At 41.7% G+C, this 23,843-nt stretch overlaps 1 protein-coding gene and 1 long non-coding RNA gene across 2 annotated transcripts in view; one reads left to right on the top strand and one right to left on the bottom strand.

Moving 5' to 3' along the window:
* Positions 1-4,231: 4,231 nt before the first annotated feature.
* On the bottom strand, positions 4,232-20,921 carry RRAGC (Ras related GTP binding C). The gene is made up of 7 exons (XM_030868593.3): positions 20,581-20,921; positions 18,689-18,892; positions 17,522-17,721; positions 14,896-15,010; positions 13,579-13,721; positions 11,426-11,574; positions 4,232-7,188 (listed from the first exon to the last, which is right to left on the bottom strand). The coding sequence occupies exons 1-7, from the start codon at positions 20,815-20,817 to the stop codon at positions 7,037-7,039; spliced, it is 1,200 nt and encodes a 399-aa protein (XP_030724453.1). The 5' UTR covers positions 20,818-20,921; the 3' UTR covers positions 4,232-7,036.
* Positions 20,922-21,071: 150 nt separating this feature from the next.
* Positions 21,072-23,843, top strand: part of LOC138842687 (uncharacterized) — a 45,773-nt gene continuing 43,001 nt past the window's right edge. The window contains exons 1-2 of the long non-coding RNA XR_011377450.1: positions 21,072-21,401; positions 23,184-23,269. This is a non-coding gene — a long non-coding RNA (uncharacterized lncRNA). The remainder of the gene's footprint in view (positions 21,402-23,183; positions 23,270-23,843) is intronic.

Here is a 23,843-nt window from a genome sequence, read left to right as displayed (position 1 = left end):
GAGTTGTCCAGAGAACATTTCCACTAAGATCCTATGACCCCTGACACTTAAATGAGTTTCTTTTTGCCAAATAGCCTGCCTTTCTCAATGATCCCATTTCCATCAATACCCTGCCACAGGGGTCATGTAGTGAGGAAACAGAGCCCAAGGAACCTTCAGTCCTAGAATCTTCTCTTCTAACCAGGAAGAACTACAATGCAGCAATAAAGCATCCTCCAAGCACAGAAACGGCAGGCAGCTCCAATTTCCAAACACAGCTATTGGGAAATGGTTAGGGCTCTAGGTCTACTTCTTAGCTCATCTTGAAAAACTGTAAAGCCAATGCCTTGCTGGGACAAGGCCCCAGTACAGAGAGTTCCACCATTGCTTTTCGGAATAAGATAGGCTCAAATAAATTAACATTCCCTTCTCAGCTGACTCATTACCTGGAACGGGAAGTTTGCATGCCTATTTGAATAGAGACAGGGGAGAGAACAAAGGAAAGAGTATATACAACTTATCAAAATGAGTGTACCAGCTCCTCTCTTAAAAAACAAAACCAAGGGACTTCCCCGGTGGTCCAGTGGTTAATACTTGTGCTCCCACTGCAGGGGGCACAGGTTTGATCCCTGGTTGGGGAACTAAGATCCTGCATGCCATGCAGGCAAAAAAAAAAAGAAAAACAGCAAAAAGAACATTGTAGAAGATTAATATTCCATTTTTACAGACCAAGCTTCTGTCTGTTCTGCAGGCTATGTTGTATTAAACCAAATTAATTGTCACATGTCTCCTGATATTTCATCACTTTAGCTCAAAAGATGCTTTTCTTAATTGAAGTATAGTAGATTTACAATGTTGTATTTGTTTAAGGTACACGGTAAAGTGATTCAGTTTTATATATATATATATATAACTATATATAACTATATAACTATATATATGTATATATATACACATACATGTATGTTTTTCAGATTCTTTTCCATTATAGGTTATTACAAGATATTGAATATAGTTCCCTGTGCTATACAGTACATCCTTGTTGTTTATTATATATATAGTAGTGTGTATCTGTTAATCCCAAACTCCTAATTTATCCCTCTCCCCCCTTCCCCTTTGTTAACCATAAGATTGTTTTCTATGCCTGTGAGTCTGTTTCTGTTTTGTAAATAAGTTCATTTGTATCATTTTTTCGATTCTACATATAAGTGATATCACACGATTATTTGTCTTTCTCTGACTTACTTCACTTAGTATGATAATATTTAGGTCCATTCATGTTTGCTGCAAATGGCATTATTTCATTCCTTTTTTATGGCTGAGTAATATTCCATTGTATATATGTACCACATCTTTATCCATTCCTCTGTCGAGGGACATTAGGTTGCTTCCATGTCTTGGCTACTGTAAGTAGTGCTGCTATGAACATTGGGGTGCATGCATCTTTTTGAATTAGAGTTTTCATCTTTTCTGAATATATGCCCTGGAGTGGGATTGCTGGATCATATGGTAGCTCTACTCTTAGTTTTTTGTTGTTTTGTGTGTGTGGTATGCGGGCCTCTCACTGTTGTGGCCTCTCCCGTTGCGGAGCACAGGCTCCGGACGTGCAGGCTCAGCGGCCATGGCTCACGGGCCCAGCCGCTCCGCGGAATGTGGGATCTTCCCGGACCGGGGCACGAACCCATGTCCCCTGCATCGGCAGGCGGACTCCCAACCACTGCGCCACCAGGGAAGCCCTGCTTTTAGTTTTTTAAGGAACCTCCTTAAAAAGGTTTTCCACAGTGGCTGCAACAGTGTAAGAGGGTTGCCTTTTCTCCACACCCTCTCCACCATTTAGTATTTGTATACATTTATTATTTGTACATTATTATTATTTGTAGACCATTCTAACCAGCATGAGGTGATACCTCATTGTAGTTTTGATTTGCATTTCTCTAATAATTAGCAATGTTGAACAAAAAGTTGCTTTTTAAAGTATAAGGATCTTACAGTGGAAGTTGCAGCACTTTTCCAGAGACACGTTGGTAGTAACGGGTACTTGGAGGGGTCAGGGGGTTACTAGTTTCCTTCCACTAAGTTCCTCATTATAACTGTCCTTTTGCAATTTTCTCAATTACATTTTAAACAGTTCTGAAGATGCATTGATGTATCTAGTTCTTTTTACATTAAAATTTGTCTTTGTAGAACGAAGTCACAGCTGGGGCTTGTGGAGAGATGATATGCCCGTGGAAGGATAATGTGCCAAAGCCTTTCCTTTGCAGTGTTTTAGCTCTCAAGTGTGAAATAATTACAACAAACCTCATCTGAGGCAAAAGAAAGTGATGAAAGCAGATATTATCATTCAAATATGTGGCATTTCCTTCCATGGGAGTCTTTAAGAGCATACACATCTACAGCAGATGGCTTAGGGAACAAGTCGTTCTGCCTGCTATAGGCATGAGGATGGTGTGGTCTTCTTAAAGCCCCTTTGTAACCCGTAATCCATGAAACAAAGAATGTTATGACCTTCATCCTCTCCAACCCCTTGTTAAAAAGCTGATAATGAATAGAAAAAGTGAAAATCACAAACTGCTTCACTTCCAATACAGTGTCTCAAGTCATCACTGAATATGATTTCAGGAGAAATAACTTAAGCAATCCTTTGGATCTCTAAGTTAAGTGTACACTTGGGTGATACAGGTAATTTAAACTTTCAGAACAGAGCCAACGGGCAGGAGCCGGAAAGCTTGAGTTTAAATAATACAACACCGCCACCTAGAGGTCAAGCACTAAGGAAATGGACACTGCAGCCAGACCGGGTAAAAAGCTAGACAAGCTACTGCCCACACCAGAAAAGCATCACTGCCTTCACATGAAAGCTGCAATGAGGGGGGGCTTCCCTGGTGGCGCAGTGGTTGAGAGTCCGCCTGCCGATGCAGGGGACACGAGTTCGTGCCCGGGTCCGGGAAGATCCCACATGCCGTGGAGCGGCTGTGCCCGTGAGCCATGGCCGCTGAGCCTGCGCGTCCGCAACAGGAGAGGCCACAACAGTGAGAGGCCCGCGTACCGCAAAAAAAAAGAAAAAAAAAAAAGCTACAATGAGGGACATTTAAATGAGCACGGGTTTTCTTCAGCATACGGCATACTGGAGAAACTACAGAGTAGAAAATACACTTTCCCCGTCACTACCTATAAGGACAGGTGATGAGCAAGTCACCAAGGAAGCAGAGAACAGACCCACCCACGTCAAGGTGCTGGGGAGGGGGAGTGGTTAGAGGGCTTTTGTAGAAGATATGGCATTTAAGCTGACCCTGGTAGGATGAACAGAATTTCTATAAGCCAAGGGAGACAGATTCCAGGCTGAAGGAGCAGCTTGAGCTACTAATCTCAATTGTGAAAATGCACAAAATTTCCTCTTATTTTACCACCAGTCCACTAAAGGTTGTATTAAGACACTTGGGAAATGGAATAAAAATCCTATTTCCAATCCCACTGAAAATATTCCAGTAAAGTGTCCTTTGGTATATGTATTATATGCTGCTTGAATAGGCATTTCTTAAAACAGTCAAACTTAGGAACATGGGATATAAACCAAGGTAAACAGATTTCTCTATTGCAGGTCTTTTCAGAGAATATTTGACTGTACATAGTACATCTCCAAGAGACTACAGAAGGCTGTTTCCAAAGTTTAACTATAGAATTCATGTTCTGCAAAACACCCCATGAGTAAATCCTCCCTCCCTACTAGGGAAGCAAGGTCAAGTGGTGATTTAAGGATGCAGGTTCTAGAATCAAACTGCATGGATTCCAATTCTAGCTCCACCACTATTAGGCCTCTCCAGGCCTGTTTCCCCATCTGCAAATAGAATAGAGGACCTACCTCACCAGGTACTGTGACGATTACATGAGGTAATACCCATAGAAACCACCTGAAATAATCTGTAGTAGGTGCTGTCCCTTCATGTCCCTCCTGCGTGCTCTTTACACGTCCAGACTCCCAACTCTGTAGGAGCAGTTCAAGGAAGATGCTATTAACAGAAATACACTCCAGCTATGCCCAGCTGCCACCTATAGTCCCTTGGAAGACTGTGTTCCTTCAGGGTTTCTGGGGGAAAGAAGGGGAGTGTTTAAAGTTACTTTGCTAGCTTAGGTGAAAAACAATAATGATATCCACTAATTAACCTCTTCTGGATATAACTGGAAGAGCTTTCAGCATTTGCAAAACAAAACAGGACAGATAGAGAATCTTAACAAAGCCCACGAATCACACACATTAAACTTGTGACAATCATAATTTTATCTTTAAAATTGCTTGTTTCTCTGTGTACACACAGAATTCTAAACGTAGGAGGTAAATTAATACAATTCCAAATACCTTGAGCATTCTGTATTGGGATATCATTACATACGTGTCTGTGTGTGTACACACGTGCACGTGTGAATGTGTGTATGTATGAATGTGTGTGAACAGGAGAGGTAGTGGTATGTAGAACAGCTCAAACACCCTGCTGCAAAAGATTTAAAACGTTTTATTTCACCATCTCTCCCAGCTCTCTGAGGTAGCCAGTTGAAGATAAACACCCATTGAGATGCAAAACATTTCAGGCAAACCCTCCTTGATAGTTTTCTGATTTTTCCATTTCCTTTTCCTGAGTTGTCCCCTTTCTTCATTCACTTTATTTCTATTCCATCACTTTTCACCTGTTCTCCTTAATCACTCCCTGAATTTATAATTTTCCACAGTAGTACGAAAAAATATTTCTTGGGCACCTATATGCCATGGTACACTCATCTTGAGGCATCATCTCCATTGAGCCAATGGGAGCCTGAGGCTGGAGATGAAGGCAGGCAGCACTGGGCTGACAGGTCTGCAGCACAGGCCCCCACTTCACTACTAACTAGATCTATGACTGGGTTGCCCCCTGGTTTACCCAGAACAGCGTAGTTTACACCCATTGCTCTGGCATAATTATTAATGGCATCCCTTCCACTCTCAACAGTATCCTGATTTGGAGTTTAACATGTTCATCCCGTCTATTACCCTAGACAATGTTCTTTACTCCTCTGGACCTCAGTTCCCATAATTTGAGAAAGGATACAGGATTAGATAGTATTTTAAGCTTTTTTTTTAAATCTATTTTTGTGATTTCCAATTGTTTTAAAATTAAAGTAATCCAGTCATGAAATTAAAGATCTTTCAACCTCTACTTCCCTCCTTTCTATAAACTGATGTATACTTTACTCCAACCAGTTGAGACCCAACCTAACTATGTAAGCAGAAATTAACATTGAAGGGTCAATAATGAGTAGCTCAGAAACTGATGAAAAATGAGCTGGAATCAGTGCAAATTTTGTATAGTGTATTCTATTCATCTCATCCCCTGAACCACTTCCTGGTTTGGATATCATACATTAATTATGCCAGGCCCTGGACACTCCCCACCATGAGTGAGATCTGTTGGTATGAAACACCATTTTTACCTAGACCTCCTACCCTAAACAGAAACGGGCCAGGAGATGGTATCTGGACACAAGGCATGAAATTCCTGCAACAGGACAGAACTTGAAGTCTTGAAACATAAGGCATTTTAACCATATGAGGCAGCAAAAGAAGAAATGGATGACAGAGCGGGACAAGCCAATGTTCCATCACCCCAACCTTCTATTACCTTAGGCAAATAAAAAACTTATTCTGGAGTAAATACATTTATTGATACCCATTTTATATAGTTCAATGAAATAATCTATAAATATAAAAGCATTTTTTTTTTTTGGATATCACCATGGTCCATGTAAATACTCAACAGTCAGAATCGTCTGCAGGAAGCACTCCAAGTCACACTGTTAGGTTTACAGACCTGAATATACATATTTCATTAAACAGTGGCACTTATGTACTCAAGTGGTCCAGTGGCTTTGGAATACATGACTACTGGGCATGTGGAGTAAAAATAACGTGTAAGTTTAAGTCGATGGAAAAGGGTATCAACCTTCAACAAAAAGAAACAATTATGAATTAATATCCTAGGTGAAGAAAGTACCACAGTTGACACTTGGCGTCAGAATACTGAAGACGAAGTATGTTTAACGACACGTCGTGGTGCCAATGTGCTCTCCTCAGTCCCAGTGGACAGTCCACCAGCGCCTGAGGGTCATTCAGGGTCAACAAAACAGCAATTCTTAAAGGATCTCGATAGCTTAGAATAAAAGGAATGTGCGGGCTGGTATCAAGTTGAAAGAAAAGTGAGCTACATAATTCAGTGACATAATGCATTTCCCTCCTAGAGGAGGAGATTGCGGGGAAAACAAAATTTTTTTTAATTCCCTTTGTTACAGTGATCAGAATCATTTATCTAACGTGGGAGCAAGAACCCAGATATCTGGTACCCAAAACACAGGTGCAAAAATTTTCTTCTGTTTTAAAGTTTGTTCTTCAACACTTTCGAGGGAACTAATGCAGCGGCCACTGTTGAGCCTTGCTCTTGACTTGATGCAGCATAAAATTTTCTCATCTCCTCAGAAACAAATACAGAAATGTCCTTTGCTGCAGTCAGACCATGTGTCTTCTGAGTTAGCAAGCAAATGCATTTAGAAGGTCTGAGGTGTGCAAGGTCCAAAATTGAAATCTGAGAGGCAGTGTTAGAACTTAAGCAAGGCAGGATTTTCAGAGACTACTCAAATGAAAATCTAAGCGAAGCATATAAAAACTCAGTTCTTTCTATTATTTTCAACTGGTAATTGACAGCAACATTCTCTGGTAAGGATGGGTAAGTGATGTTATCTCCAGGTCCAAAATATCCCAACTACTTAAAGTAGGACCCCCAAGAGGAGAAAGACACTTGAGGTCTGTGGTCTATAGAATTCTTTTTTGCCATTTTTTTAAAAAAAAGAAATAGTAGCTTCAGTTGCACACCACTGGTTGAAGGGGTTTTCATCCAAATGAGAAACTCTACCCCTTGTCTCTAGTGCAACAGGCACCAGACTACCACAAGCGGCAACTTCCATGTCCTGTAGCACATGGCATCTGACCCTGGAGTGAGGAATAAGCTGGCACAGACCCCGACCACCGGCATTCAGGCTAGATGGCATTTCGCGGCGTGCCGTTGTGTGTCAATGCTTTCAGGCTGGGGGCACTGGTCTGGTGACCACAGCTCCTGTGAGAAGTCACACCCACCTCAAAAACCTCATGAATAGCTTTTCGGAAACAATGGAAGTTGTAGTCTATTAAACCTGCAGAAGAGAAAGAGGAGATTAGGCCTCCTGAATGTCAACTGTGAGACTATCTACTAGGAAACATTTGGTGACGGAAAAAAATAATTGATATGTATTTAAAAACATATATCCAATTGAGGAATTCTTCACACTGGAAACATGATGAAGCGTATGCCCAAGTGTTAACACTGGTTACCTCTGGGGCCTGGAAGTGAACAGGGTAAATAAAAAAGCAATCAGGAAGACAAATTTGCTAAGAAAATTTACAATGAAATCTAAAGTCAAAGTAAAATACTTTTTGATTTATCAAGCTTTTCCTTTTACAAGTCTCTGAGGCAGCCAAAGAAAAGCTGAAGTGAACAGTTGGAACAGTTTTGCAAACTGCTTAGTAGAGCCATGGGGTTGGGAGGTGTCAGAGAGGCCCATCAGGCAGAGTCTCAGGAAGCCTGCTTCCCCTATACGGGAGGTAAGGCAGCTCCGTCCTCATCTGCTCTATGAACTGGCTTCCAAGTAAGATTTCGGTCAAACAAAGGGCTCCCTACAGGTACGTATGGACATATGACCAATTCTGGCCACTGAGATAAATGCAAGTGTGTGAGACTTGTGTGAAGTCTCCTTAAAAGGAAGACTTCCCTATTCCTCCCCATTCCTCCTTAATGTCCAGAATATGGATAAGATTGCTGGAGCTCCAGGGGCCATTCCAGATCACGAGGAGAACTTGAGAATAGAAGCCAGTGCTGAGAAGGGCAGAGCAGAAAGAAAGGACTTACGTCCTCGAGGATACTGGGACGTAAAGACAGCACACGAGAAAGAAATCACAACAATCTGATGTTAAAATGACTACTGTGAAAGAAGTCCAAAGGTGGGAGAGCCAAGTGCAGGGCAAAAGCAGCAATGAAAGCTCCAGGTGTGAGGCAGAGCTCTGAGGATACGGGCAGGATTTAATCAGGCAGGAAGGGAGAGCAGAATCACAAGACAACAGCAGGGAGCTGGCAATGAGGAAACACAGCACACAGGTGGAAAACAGGAAACAAACTGGTCTGGCTGGAGATAGGGGCAGAGAATTTTGGGGAAAAGTACTGAGAATGGAGTCTAAATAAGCAGGTTAGAGTCAAATTACAGAGGTCCTTCAGATTCAGGAAAAAAATAAAAGTTTTATTAAGTTCAACTACATTAAAACTGACTTCTATGCAAATGGTAAAATTAAACTGACAATCAAGGAAATGTGAACACTGGCTGGATATTTGATGATATTATGAAATCACTGTTTTTTGGGGGTTTTTTTACACAACTACTGATGGTAATACTGCTATGCTTTAAAAAGCGCACTACCTCTTACAGACACCTGCTGAAATCTGTATAGACAAAATGATTTGATGTTAGAGATTTGCTTCAAAATAACCCAGTAGGGGGCTTCCCTGGTGGCGCAGTGGGTGGGAGTCCGCCTGCCGACGCAGGGGACACGGGTTCGTGCCCCGGTCTGGGAGGATCCCACAAGCCGCGGAGCGGCTGGGCCCGTGAGCCACGGCTGCTGAGCCTGCACGTCCAGAGCCTGTGCTCCGCAACGGGAGGGGCCACAGCAGTGAGAGGCCCACGTACCGCAAAATAAAAAAAACAAAAACAAAATAACCCAGTAGGGAAAAAGGTATAGCAAGCAAATAAGAATGGCTATGATTTTGATAACTGTTGAATCTGAGTGATAGATAAAAAGGGGTTCCTCACATTATTTTCTCTACTTTTTTATGTTTGATAGTTTCCACAACAGAAGAGCAAAAGATAATAATTTAGTTGTGAGGAGGATATACAGCAAATAAGACTGACCATGTCTTGATGACTGTGAAAGCAGGGAGATGGGTACATGGAATCGCTGTACTAGTCTACTTTTGTGTATATCTGAAAATTTCCATAGCCAAAAGTTTTTTAAATTTTTAAAGATTAGAATGGAGAGGGCTTCCCTGGTGGCGCAGTGGTTGAGAGTCCGCCTGCCGATGCAAGGGACACTGGTTCGTGCCCCGGTCCGGGAAGATCCCACATGCCGCGGAGCGGCTGGGCCTGTGAACCATGGCCGCTGAGCCTGCGCGTCCGGAGCCTGTGCTCCGCAACGGGAGAGGCTGCAACGGTGAGAGGCCCGCGTACCGCAAAAAAAAAAAAAAGATTAGAATGGAGAAAAATAATGAACTCCTAAGTACAAAAAAGACACAGTACAAAAAAGATAAAAGTATATGAACAGATAAATTACCAGAGAAGACACCTGAACAGACATAAAAGGGTACCTGCAGTGAAAAAGATGCTTGCTCTAACCCGTAATTAAAGAAATAAAAACCAGAGCCAAATGAGATACCATTTCACACCTACCAGACTGACAATAACTAAACAGTCTAACAATATCAAACATTATCAAGGACATGAAGTGACAAGAACTCCCACAAAGCACTGTCTGGGGTGAAAATAAAGCCATTTTGGAGAGCAATTCAATAATGCCTAATAAAGCTGAAGACATATGTCCTCTATAAATTCCACTCCTAAATACTTATTACTCTTGAGAAATTCTCCATATGTGCAAAGGCAAATTTGTTCATGAGCATTTCTTGCAAAACTATTTGTAATCTTAAAAATCATCTAGATGCCCAGCAAGAAGAATATAAATTGTGGTATATGCAATCCATAGACTACTGTGTGGCAGTGACAACTGAATGGACGAACTGGAGCTACACCTATCGATACGGATAATTCTCAAAAACAATCTTGAATGAAGAGAAACAAGCAACTTGCAGAAGACAACTTACATTTGGACATCATTTACACAAAGATACACAATACCCTATATTGTTTAAGGATAGATATGAAGTGAAAGACTAAATCATGCACAGGAAAAAGAAAACACTACATTCAACAGAGCGCAAGAGGGGGTTTCAACTGAGAAACACACAGAAGACAAATATGTATTTGTCATGTTTCAGTTCTTAAGCTCAAAGGTGAATACTCACATTTTTGTTGTACCCAAAACACTTTGTATATCTAAAATATTTCATTAATATCAACATCAGTGAAATAATATTAATTCATTCAATATTAATTAATATCACAAAACCCAAGCAGAAAAGCAGGGACTTGTTGCAGTGAATAAGAGTTACTATAGATCCTTGAGTAGTTAAATAACATGATAAAAGGAATTTTCTGAAACCTAGTCTGCCTTTAGAATAAAAGATGATACATGCTGAGCCATTAATATATATGTTGAATGCAGCACCACAGGCTGGAGGAATGAGGACCTGGATTGGAGTCACCAACAGTGTAAATGGAAAGGACACCCGAGAAACAGTTCCAAGAAACAAATGGTAAGATTTGGTGAAAACTGAATGTAAACACAGGAAAAGAACAGAAAAAGGAAAACACAGAATGCTCTCTGTGAGATGATCTGCAAGAGCCTCATGGGCAATTACACCATACGATTACCTGACTGCACATAGCTAAGCTTGGACACCAGAAAAATGGCGTAACGAGGAACAGAAGTAGAGTAGCTGGGATGGTCGTGAAACAAAGGGGAAAATATTCATCAGTTTTTGACACCATGGACAAGATAAAATATTTAAGTGAAGATGTCTTACTAATAGCTCCAAACACAGGATGGAAACACAGGCCCAAGCCAGAGTTGGAGAGGTGAATTTTTCAATCAACTACACAGGGAAGATTAACTGAAGGCATGGATGAGATGCGCTGACCAGGAGAATTAAGTGAAGAAGTGAGCAGGAGACCTGGCTCTGAAGAACACTCAGAAAAAGAAAAACAGAAGAAACAGGACAGGTGGTCAGAGAAACAAACACATAGAAGAACCCGGGGAGTTCTGCTTTAGGGAAGCAGAGAGAAGAAAGCTTGAGGGAGGAGGGATTGACAGCACATGCTTCAGAAGCCTGAAGAGGCCACAGAATGAGAAAAGGCCACTGAATGCAGCAAGAAAAAGACCTAGTAACCTCTCAAACAGCTTCAGCAGACTGGTTCAGGTGGAAGCCAAACCGTAGGCAGTTAAGACAGGTAATGGAAGGATGTAAAATGAGAGAGCCTGGAATAAAAAACTTGATTTAAAATAAAAGACCAAAAGAAGGCAGGAGAAAGTCTGCACTGTACGTGGACGGGAAGGCACAAAAGGAGTTTGAGCTGGTAAATCCTCTAACACTGCAATATTGTTTTTTCTTGCTTTCAAGAACCTAAGAAATTATGACAAAGAACTTAAAGAAATCTTTTTAAAATGCATTACCTTTTCGTTCAAAACTTTCTTCCCTAAGGATGCAGACCAGTGCCAAAAATTTAGTCACCTCCTTTAAATACAGGACCGTTGTGTTATTCAGCTTGATGATGGCCATAGATTCTTTGTCGTAAGCACTTCCACTTCCATCTTCCTTTAACCTGTTTTAAAACAAAGTATCATCCATTAGAGGTTTCCCAACTCAGCATTTTGTCACATTTGCACAACAATAAGGGTTTCCACCCAGTTTCCTGAACGTCTTTTGAGAAAGGAGAATGCCCGCTCTCCCTTATTGGAACAGAAGCTGTGTTTAGCTATGGGTGCCCAGCCCATGCTGCAGTATTCATTCCATGCGCTCACATCACCTTCTTCACCTAGGATGCATGGAACACAGCAGGTTTCCAACATTCCCTCACACTAATTGGCGCTGACACCCTCTACAAATAAAGAAGGACCTGAAATATGAAAACTGCCATCAGTGAAAAAGGAGTAAATACAAAAACTAAAATCAATAAATACGGTCCCGTTCAAAAAACATAAATCAAGAGTCAAGTAAGCAGGACTTCCTGGTGGCACAGTGGTTAAGAAACTGCCTGCCAGCGCAGGGGACACGAGTTCGATTCCTGGTCCAGAAAGATCCCACATGCCACAGAGCAACTAAGCCTGTGCACCACACTACTGAGCCTGCACTCTAGAGCCCGCAAGCCACAACTACTGAGCCCGCGTGCCACAACTACTGAAGCCCATGTACCTAGAGCCCGTGCTCCGCAATATGAGAAGCCACTGCAATGAGAAGCCCGCGCACTGCAACAAACAGTAGCCCTGCTCGCCGCAACTAGAGAAAGCCCGTGCGCAATGAAAGCCCAATGCAGCCAAAAAAAAAAAAAAAAAATCAAATAAGCAGCAAACTGAACTTCAATAAAGCATACTGAATTGCACACATGTATTGTGTTAAGAATACGAAGTAATGGCTATTTCTCTTCTTTTTTATAATGCACTTTATCATATATAATGTAGTTTACAGTGTACCTTATACTGAAAATAAACTTTATAACTAAATTTGATTTATGAAAATTTGATTTATTTTAAAGAAAAAGCGAATGTTCTATTCATCCATTTTTAAAATTAGGAATAGGAACATGAAACTCTTCTGCATAACCTACGGACAAAATCTCATTTTCACTGTGGAAAGAATAAAAACAAAGGAGAGCATATAATCACAAAACTGAAAAAGAGACAGGAATGCAAGACAAGAATAGACAGGTAAAGAAGAGGTAACACAAATGCATTCTCCTACCCAGAGGCAGCTGGACAAAGACACTGACAAGGTTAGGCAGAGAGAGCAAGGTAAAGGGTAGGGACAGAGAGATGAAAGAGGAATTTAGACTAGGTGGAGCAGAGAGGAACAACAGATAAAGGACACAGGTATCAGAAAGCAAAGGTAATGTCAGAGCATCGAGAAAGTGCATTGTGAGGACTGACATTAATACATGAGATGAATCAGGGCTATTAGAGGCTGCAGAGGTTACTGGCTTTTGAAACACCAGTAAGTTCACCAAAGTTTTCACCTAACCTCTGGGTTATTCTACAAAATCACTTCTTTGCCAGCTTTTACAAATTTCTGTATAGAGTGCGGTAAATATGCATAAAACAAGAGTTTATATTTTAGAGACTTATTTTGGAAACTTAGATGTATAGGTCAAATGTTTATAAGTTCTTCTGACATCCAGAATTCTGATTTCCTTGTTTCTGAGCTCTCTGAAAGATTAAGGATCCCTCAGTTCCACAAAACCTGAGATTAAATTAGGAACCAGTACATACTTCGTTATTCAGAGTGTTTTAAATAAATTAATCTTATTTATTGATCTAGCTAAGTTGCAGTAGTGAGAAGACACAGTACAAACCCCCCAAATAATAGCGGGTGAAACTTTCAGTGATAGTGAGTCTGGCACTAGTCACACCGGTCTTATCCACCTATGCTGAAGGAGTAAGACCCAGCAGCCCACCCACACAGAAATCATGCTCCAAGTTGAAGCACTATGGTCAGAACAATTCTACTTCTTACACTACTTGCTAGACGCCTCAGAAATTAATCCCCCTGACAAATCAAGCTGGTAGTCTTCCCCGTATCTGAGATCTTGCAGAAATATATATGTACGACTTACCCATATATACAAGACACATCAATTACAACATCAATCATGTCACAGCAAAGTTCATATGACTGCATATCCACAGGAGAACTGTCTGTTGCAATGTAGATTTTGCTGACAACATCGAAGAGAAAAGCTTTTTCAATACCTGAATTCTTGAAAAAACAAAATTGAGTGTTCATTTTTTAAGAATCACAATTTGTAAACTTATCAAAGATCTTGAATCACTGATTAACATCCAAGAGCATTTTTAATTATACAACCTAAAACCAAAAGAGCAAATAGTACTTGCTTAGGAGACACGTCTCTTATCCAAAGAATAAAAGTGGAATTATTTCTCTGCTCTGATTTACTGACATAATCGCACCAGTCAAATTTGTTTTTTCTTCATCCTCTTTACTTAAATGAATTATTTCCTAAGATGCCACACACACACCCAAAAAAATCTCCAAAAATCAAGCCATGCTACATTTTCAATAATCCTTTTTGGGGCAATAATCAATCTCTGATTCAAATGACCTTGCTACCAGAAAGGCTTGATGTGGCAAAGAATGTTTCACGTCAACATCTAGCATAACCCAAAAAGCCCAAAGAATTGGGGATCACTATACATTGAGTCCTTCAAAGAAATGTTTGGGAAATATAGTGGCTGAATGCTAAATTTATTGGAAGAATATCCTCTTTTATTAAGCTGAATCCTCAAAATAAGTAATGTGAAATATGACACAGATTACAGTTAGCAAGGAAAGGATCAATTTTTCAATGTGACCTCCAATAAGGCAGAGATTAAGTCCAATTCCCAAAACCCAATCTACCCTACTTTCTACTCTTCCGTCAGGAAACAGATACCATGAAGATATTAATTCAGAAAGCATGAGAAAATTTCTCATCAGGGCATTTTAAAACAAGAAAAAGTGAGTATTAAGGAAAAAAATTCAGAAAATAACTCAAGCCTTTTTTTTTTTTTTTGCGGTACGCAGGCCTCTCACTGTTGTGGCCTCCCCTGCTGCGGAGCACAGGCTCTGGACACACAGGCTTAGCAGCCATGGCTCACGGGCCCAGCCGCTCCGCGGCACGTGGGATCTTCCGGAACTGGGGCACGAACCCGTGTCCCCTGCATCGGCAGGCGGACTCTTAACCACTGCGCCACCAGGGAAGCCCTCAAGCCATTTTTTAAATGTTTTTATTACTTACTTTACACTTAATTGTATTATTAGTCCTTAAGCTTGAGTCAGACTAATTCCAGCAATTTTTTGGAGAACTTGATAACACAAATATATTCAACAAAAACGGAACCAGAAACTACAGTGAATTAAATAGCTCACTTACTGATATAAAGATATTTAATAGATTTTCCAAGGTCGGTAGTTGTGGGATAAGTTTCTGCACCACCTTACTAAAGGCTTCAAATATTGAATGGTCATAGATACTAGTCAAATAAAAGCTGAAAAACACAACATAGTTTGATTAATTTGAAAAATCTTAAGTCCAGTGACAATTATCACGATACATAGAATTTTAAGTTTCTTAACATTTGATTTACGTAAGTTCAAATACAGCCTCTTTATCTTGTGTACCATACCCATCATGAAAGATGACAAATGCAGTTTCCCCACCTGGCTTGTAGCTCTCCATCCCTTTATTGCATTTACACAGAGGGCAATTGAGGCAGTACACAGGAAAGCATTTTCAGATGCAGAAACCTGCATATTCACCTAAGTCTTTGCAATCTGATCCAAAAACCTTGGTTTCTTAAGCCCATAACTGACAAAAACCAAGATAAAAACCAAGAGAAAGCTCATAGGAGATAGGTGACATTCATTAAATAAGAATACAATACAGGTCTCTAATAAAATGTTACTGCTTCGGAAAGTTCCCTCCTGACCCCCCTACCTAAAATAGTACCCCTGTACCCATTACTTTCAACCCCTTTCCCCTAATTTGTTTTTCTTCACAGCACTGGTAAGCACTTAAAATTATACTATACATTTATTTATAAATGCTTCTGAGCTGTCTCATTCATCAGAATATAAGCTCCATGAGGACAGAGACTCTGTCAGCCTTGCTCACAGCTGCAGGCCCACTACTCTGAAGAGTGCTCATAAACATTTGGTGAATAAATGAATGAATAAAACTGGAGCTTAGAATTTATGTAAATAACATATTATGGAGGATGAGAGCAGGGGCTCTAGAGAGAATGGAACAGCTATCTGGAGGCCTAAGAGGATGCACAGTGAAGTAAATTTGTAGATTTAACAAAACACGTATTTGCGAGAGAGAGACCTTTAACAATAATAGTGTGGTCAATTGTACCTACTTTTTCACTCAGGGAATATACTCTTCGTTATAAAGTTGTATCCATTATATAATTATAAACACAAATTACAAAGTCAGAGACACATAACTGTTTATATCACACTTTGTACCTAATTTAAAGATACTTTCAAAGAGCTCACCTAAGAAGCTAACCTAGATGGGGCTCTAATCTAGATGTCAGAACAATGGCACAGGTGAGACCAAGATGATCCCCCCACAGGCACTAGGGTCAAAGGAATATTTTGGCAACGTAAGAAGGTCCTGCAGGAACTATGAGGCTTGGAGGTGGATGGGGGCAGGGAAGAACCTCCAAGCCACAGGGCACTTTATAGTAAGCTAAGTTTCTGGAAATTGGAAATCAGATACAGCCTCATCCATAGGTCTGCTAGTTATTAATAAAGCTGAATGCTGTTAACAAGGCCTAGGGCCCCATAGAGAACTGGAAAAAGGGATGGTGCGTACCAATGAGGCGGGATGCCCTGGAAAGGGACACAGACATCGTGTTAAGAGGATCAGAAGGGTTCCCATGGGCACTGGAGAACACAGGACAATCATGGCTTAAAATCCATCATTCATGGTGGAAGAATAAGATTGAAGAATTTTATGGGAAGATACTTTCACTTTCTCCTACAAATACTGCTGAATTTTTTTAAAGCCTGAATTACTTGCACATATTTTAATCCAGGCTAGAGGTCAATGAGACTTTTCCATGTGGTTTCCTAGGAGAATAACAGAAGGATCTTGGAGCCAGAGGCCCTAGAGAATATTAGGGGTTGAAAAATGGGGGTTGGCTTGAGCCTATAGAGAAGTCATTATAACAGACCAGGGATAAGGAAATAGCTATGGTTTGTCTCTCGCCTGCTTCCCCTTTAAGCTGTTTATATCATCAAAAGAACATTTTCTTGGGTACTTTTTATTAGTCATTTCTACCTAAACCATAAAAAAATAAATAAGATGTAGGAAATATTTCTTATACACTTTCAGAACACAAGTACACAAGTCATCAATCCTATCTAATAGGTGTTCTTTAATAATTTCTTAATATTTAATTATGAATCGGCAGTTCTTTAAACTTGAGAGCTCTTTAAACTTGATAAGATACACTCACTTAACCCAATTTTTAGAGATTCATAAAAGCGTGTTTTAAAATACATAAACAAGATACATTACAGTCCAGACATTAAAGTGTACCCTCTTTAAAAAGCTCTTCCTACTGAAACAGACACTGTGAAAGCTCAAGCTACAGACTTTTACAACAAATGCGACAGAGATTCCCTGAACTGAGGCAAGAAGGAAAAAATAATAATAATAATGAAACCAAGAGAGGGGAGCCCCAAAGCAGATTTATGCCATGAGGAAACAGCCTGACTCCAGTCTCTCGAGATGAATTTGTAAACACACCTACAGAAACACACTTCACATGACTTCCACCTCTGGGAAAATGCAAAAAAGGGCGAAAGTAACGTCTCAATAACATTAGGCTCCCAAACCTGCTTGAATTCAACAACAAAGAGATCAAAAACATTACAGATTTGGGAAGGGTATACCAGTAACAGAGAGCTACGTGTTTGTAATGACAGAGATGGGAATATATTTACACACTTTTCAGGGCTCTCATATCAAACACACAGGTTGTTACCTAAGGTGGAGTTTTTCTAGCCCAGCATCTGCAAGGTCATCATTGGCCCTTTGATGAATGTCCCTCTGTGTTTCTATTTTGTGATCATCAGACAGACCATCAACTTTGTGAATAAAAACCTCAAAATTCATGTCTGGGTTAACTTTGTAGGCTTTAGAAACAGTAATGTGAAGTCTTGTTAAAGCCTCCATGTAGTCATCCTGTAAGTCAGAACAAAATATTTTTTAAAAAGAAATCTTAAGTTAAGAAAGCCTCAAACTACCTCTTTCCCCAACCACAGAAAATATATTATCCTAATTATTCATAAATATTCAAACATCCAAATACATTAACTTATACCACTAAACAGATCTTCAATCGCTCAAGATAAAGAATTCAACTACCAAGTTAATGCTTGTAATTTTTAATACTGATAATATAAGGAAAAGAAATGGGAAATGGACACTTCTTCCCAATAGAATTTTTAAAGTAATCCCAGCTCTGCCATTTATTAGATGTGTGACTTTAAGCAGGTTGCTTAAACTCTGTGATCTCAGTTTACTTATCCATAAAATCGGAATTACAGTACCTACCTCCCAGTTTTGTGAAGACATTAATTAGGTCATGTATATGAAAGCAGCCATTACAGATCCTGTCACTCAGAAAGCATTCCTAACTAATGCTTAAGCGTAGAAAAAGTAAGATTCTTAAGGATGGAGACACATCCCATCAGTCTGAGTGCCCGCCACATGCTAGGCCCTCAATAAGTGCTCCTTGGGCTAAACCCTACTTGGGCAACTAAAGAAACTATTCACTTTAATATTTACTGACTCAGTTCTCACATTCCTCCTTATATTATGGGCACTAATGAGACCTTTTCAGTGAGTGACATCACTACTGTAATAGTTAATAGAGTACAGCAATATCTACTATTAACAAAAACGGAACGCTGCTCACTAACTAGAACTCAGGGATATAAACCATATCTCCTAGTCATCTGATATTCTGTACTTGTACAATGGCATGCCTGTTCCCAAAGCACCTCTGCAGGTACATCTCTCGCACTGTTAGGGAATCTACTGGCAAAGAAATAAGCTGCAAGGAGCACATGACAAATAAACAACTTTCCTTTGTTCCTACATCTTCCATCACCAAAGAAGAAAAGTAAACATTATCATTTCTAACTACCTGTGCATCAATGACATATATCAAAGCTCCTGTTCCCCTGAAGATCATCTCGTAGTCAAAAGTAGGGTCGAAAAAGTCCATTTGCCCAGGAAAATCCCATATTTGGAAATTCACAAAGGAGCTATTTGAAATGTCATCTTTGTAAATCTTGTTGGTACTTTCCAAAAAGAGGGTCTCGTTGGGTGACATTTTATGAAACACCACCTGTCAAAAGAAAGAAAACAATTTAATGACTACTCCAATTTTTATTTAAAATACAGAACTCCACCCTGAATTAACATAATTTAAAGAACTTGATCCTATAGCAAAAATTTTAAAAGAGGTAAAAAGTGAATGGTGTATCCACTGGTATCCACTATCCTTTAACTTCTAACAGAAGACACCAAATTATTGAAACCAAATCACCAGAAAAGCTGAAACTTCTCTGCTATTTTCTGTCTGTATTCAATACTAGCAGTAGCAATGTCTCTCATTTCAGTTTGATTTTTTTTTTCTGTAAAACTATCAATTCTGCCAAAATCTGCTTTAAGATTATGAAAACTTATAAAGCAGTTTTGTTCACTGAAAACTTATCAGGCTCTGAGAAATAATCAGAAATGAAACTGACTGGACCCTGCCCTCAATGGGTTTGCAGTCTTGTGGAAGAAATGAAACAAAGGCAAATTATACCAAGCAGAAAGTGACATATTGAGGGAGAAGGAATACATGTGGGGAGGGGAAAGAATGGGAGTTGACAGGGAAAAGACAGCTCCCAAATAAATGGTAAAGGCAATTGTTAAGAATCAAAATTATCACAATCTATACAATTCTAACACAAAACTAATTTGCCTCTCTGTTACTTTCTAGATGAGGAAAATGGATAGTTACTCCCAAGGCTTAGATAGTGAGTAACAAGTGAAAAGAAAATCAGTTTGCTAAAAACCTACCATAAATGTACTCAGATTTTGCTGTAAAGGTAAAAGATAAATAAAACACAGTAATCCATTACACGTGGAAGAAGACTACTTCTTAAAAACATCATGTCTACAGAATATCATGCAGAGATTTATTTTGTAGAGACCTCTGCAACAGAGTGGAAAGGGCAAAAGGCCAGGTATCTAGCATTTTATCGCCAGCTCACTTTGTGTGTAAGAGCCATGGCTGATGAAGGAGGTCAACTCTGCCTCTATTTCCCCCTTATTAAAAAGTGAGGAACCCTCCATCCGTTCCCGACATTCCCCAAGTGAAAGCACATGGACTGACAAAGGTCTGCAAATATTCTCCAGGTCTCAAAATTTTTGTAGCCACTCACAAACGGGGGACAATCACTAGTAATTATACTCACCGGGCCACAAGTACTAAAATAGGTGGAAGAACAGCCCCCAAATCCCACAAATGTCACAGTGAAGTCTCCTTCGTACTAGTAACAAGAGGAGGCATTACAAAGGCCAAAGAGTTAGTCACTACTCTTTCTGACGCTGCTCCCTGGGGCTCACCTGGGAAGCCCTGAAAACTCAGATCACCTGAAGTGAGAGGCACAAACACAACCGGGTCCGGGGAGGGAGTGTGGGAAGTTCTCCAAGTTAGAACCGGGGAGCAAGTCTCAGTTTCGTGAATGGCACAGGGGCTGGGTCCCAGAGGCGAGGTCCCGGGCGGTGCCACGGACACCTGCCTCGCTCCGGCCACTCGGGGAGCGCGGGGACCCAGTCGGCCTCGGCTGACCTGGGCGTGGACTCCAAGATCGGGGTCCCGACGAGGGCCGCGCCCGGGCTCTGCTCACCGGAGGAGAAGAGAAAGTGCGCTGGGACAGCCCGGCCGCCGCCCTCCTCGGGGCCTCCCCCCCGGCGGCCACCCGCGCCCCCGGGTAGAGGAGGGAGGGGGAGGGGCAGAGGGGCCGGCGAGGCCCCACTCACCTTCTGGATGGAGGACTTGCCGCTGCGCCTGAGCCCCATGAGCAGAATCCTAGGCTTGGAGCTGTCAGCGCCCCCCGGGCCACAGCCTCCGCCGGCCCCCGCCCCAACCCCGCCGCCCGCCGCTGCCGCCTCCTCTTCTTCCTCCTCCACGCCGTAGCCGAAGTCCTTTGGGAACGAGTCCGCCGGGCCGTAACTGCCGGCGAGGGGCGTCTCCTCCGCCCCGTACTGCAGGGACATGGTGCTGGAGCAGCCGCCGCCCGCGCCCTGACAGGCCACGCCAGGCCGAGCCAGGCCGCCGCCTCCCCAGGCCGCCGCCGCCACCGCCCCCGGCAGCCGCCACCGCCATGCGGCCCGCCCCCCGGAGCCCGGCTCTCATAGGCTCGGCGCCCGGACCCGGCCCCTCATTGGCCGCCCGAGCTGCCACTCGGGAGCAGCAAGGTAGGTGGTGCCCGTCACGTGCTCGGAATCACCTGACTCGGAGCCGTGGAGGGGGGAGGAGGAGTCACGAGGAGGGTGGCCCGGCCCGACTGAGCCCTGAGCCCTCTGCCCTCCGCCCCAGCCCGCACTTCGGCCCTGCCCAGCCACGTACCTTGCTCCTCACCGCTCTCCTACTTTCTTCCGGGCTCCGGAGGCCATCGCAATAGGAGATGCTCTCTGGGCACTTGGGAGAATTGACTGTCCTCCTACTACTATTGTGCTCGCCCAACCAGTATTTATTGATGCCCGCGAAGTCCTGGGGCACAAGGGGCACAGAACTGGAACCGCCTTGGACCCTGCCTGCCCTCAAGTTGCTCCAAGATTAATGGGGATCGGACCTCTGCGTAAGTAGCTTCCGTACGAGATATCAAATCGTAAGGTGAAAGGTAGATAAAAATGCTCGAGAGTTGGGTGGACGCATCTCTAAGGAGCTGGCGTCTGAATAGTTCTAGAAGGATGGATATGGTTGGGATGTGCAAAGGTATGGAGGAGGAGCCAGCCAGAGTGAGGGCAAAGCCTCAACCAAGGCAGAGTCATGGGTGAGATAGTTCGTTCTAGCAGGTAACTGGACCCTGATAGGAAAGCAAGTGCAAGCAAGGGAGAATGTCTTATCCTCTTTCTTCAGCAAATCACTGACAGTGAATACTCCTGCCACTTCACACTCATCAGGACCAGATTCCCCCTCTCCTCCCCACCCAAAGTCTACTTCTTCAGTAATCCTGTCCACCCATAGAACAGTGCATCTTCTACGACCTCCTTCAGATCAGAAACCAAAGGAATGAATAAAGAAAGCAAACCAAAGCAAATGCTTATCACCAATGTTTGGGAAAGCTAGAGGAATTTTTACTCTTCAGTCAGGCTTTAGAATTGGAAATTTGACAAAAGAGGATCCTCTTCCTGAAGGGGGCATGGGTGGTGGTACTGATCTTCCAAGGAAACTAACTTCTTGATTGTGAAGAGAAAGCATGTATGCAAATCTGGGACTTGGTTCTGTCTGAACGTCGAAGTTAAAGGTAGGACACATACTTAGAGGTCATCTAGTACAACCTCTCACCTAAAGAGAATCCACTCTACAGTGTCTCTGACTGATAGACATGCAGCATACACTTCAATAGATACCAGGGAAGAGAGCTCACTATCTCAACAGGCATCCAATTCCACTGTGGTAAAACTTTGTTTAAAAGTCTCTTATTCAGGCCAAAAATCACACTCCCTGGAGCTTATATACCAGAGTCTAAAAGCAGTGGTCATCATCTTTTTCACGACAGCACCTCACATATTAGATTAAAGTCTTCATTACCCACTGTCTTCTCTGTTCCACATTAAACATACTCAGTTCCTTCAGCCATTCCTTCTACAGTAATGTCCAATAGCACTTCCTGTGATGACAGAAATGTTCTACATCTACACTGCTCAATTGTTGCTAGTGTGACTGAGGAACTGAATTTTTAATTTTGTTTAATTTTAATTGCCAGATGTGGCTAGTGGCTACCGTACTGGACAGCACAGCCTTATAGTTTTAAATGCACTCTCCTTTATATGCAACTGAGCTTGTCAACATCCATCAAATGTCTGACACCTACAATGCAATACTGACCAATACAGCCTTCAGGGTGACTGTTTAGCACCTGGACAATATTTCTATTAATGCTTTCCAGAATGGATTTTTTTTTTAATATACATGGAGTATAAGTGTTTCACACTGATAGTCACTGGAACTAGTACTTTGTCAGCAATCCTAGTGACTAAACTTGTATAGCTACATTTTTTAACCTAAATATAAGACTTGATATTTCAACTTTTTGGCTTAGGCTGTGAAGTTTAGGTACTTCAAGTTGTTGATCATTTTCGAGCTCATTTCAATATAGTCTACCAACCAGCCCTTCCAACTTTGTGGCGCTTAGAGAATTAGCATTACTACCATCTGACCCATATGTAGTCCTTTACAATTTGCAAGGTACTTTTACATCCATTATGTTTAATTTGATCCTTACAATACCTTGTGAGGTAGGCAAGATAACGAAATCTACATTTTATAGATAAGGCAGCTGAAACAAACAGGAACTAAATAGATTGGATCCTTTTTTACTCCAGTGAGCATCTTCTTGTATACTGTCTTCATTCAGATCCTTGCTAGAAATGTTGAAGAGGACCTCCAGAGGCCAGGCTGACCCTGAATTCATAGCACTGACTGATACAGCAGTTTAAGCAGGTCAGTTCCCCCAAAAGGTCTGATTATCCAACCCACAGGTTGCCATTCTGTTCAAAAGGATGGTACAAGAGACAGTCATTTGACTTACATAAATATTAATACCAGTCCCATTGGGAAAAAAGCAAATGAGGGTTGGCTGCCAGAAAAAATTTCTACTTGCCTGTCCACAAAGGGACTGTCATACCAATTGCTTAAGGAAGCCAAGTCTCCCTCTCTTCCAAAACTCCCATGGGGCCATGTTTTATTATTATTTATGGTTCTTAGCACATCCTGTCCCACATTGTAGTTGGTTATATACGTGGCTTAAAGCTAACTTCAAGTCATTCACCTTTATAACACCTAGCACTCAGCCCACTGCTGTCCATGTAAGAGGCACTCGAACCGGTAAAACATAAACCAATTCAAGTAAATGTTCTTCCAACTGTATCTGACTCCCCTCCAAAAACAAACTTGTGACTAGAAGAGGCACAGACAATTGCCACATTCCTGCCAACATGACTGATTAAAATGCCCTTATGATTGGCTTGGTCACAGTTTCCAGAAGGTGCTGAGGCTTTTGCTAGTTAAACCAGCT

The sequence above is a fragment of the Globicephala melas genome, chromosome 1 (assembly GCF_963455315.2).
Source record: "Globicephala melas chromosome 1, mGloMel1.2, whole genome shotgun sequence".
Lineage (NCBI taxonomy): Eukaryota > Metazoa > Chordata > Mammalia > Artiodactyla > Delphinidae > Globicephala > Globicephala melas.
The sequence above is the reverse complement of the archived record's forward strand: the minus strand, read 5'-3'. Positions and strand labels throughout refer to the sequence as shown.

Bases quoted from the DNA above. Each gene is read 5' to 3' on its own strand.
- RRAGC (XM_030868593.3), bottom strand. From the start codon at position 20,817: ATGTCCCTGCAGTACGGGGCGGAGGAGACGCCCCTCGCCGGCAGTTAC. The intron at 13,722-14,895 runs GTAAGTGAGCTA...TGTTTTTTCAAG, and splicing joins TATTAAATATCTTTATATCA to AATTCAGGTATTGAAAAAGC. The intron at 7,189-11,425 runs GTAATGCATTTT...TCTCTTCTGCAG, and splicing joins AGAAAGTTTTGAACGAAAAG to GTTTAATAGACTACAACTTC.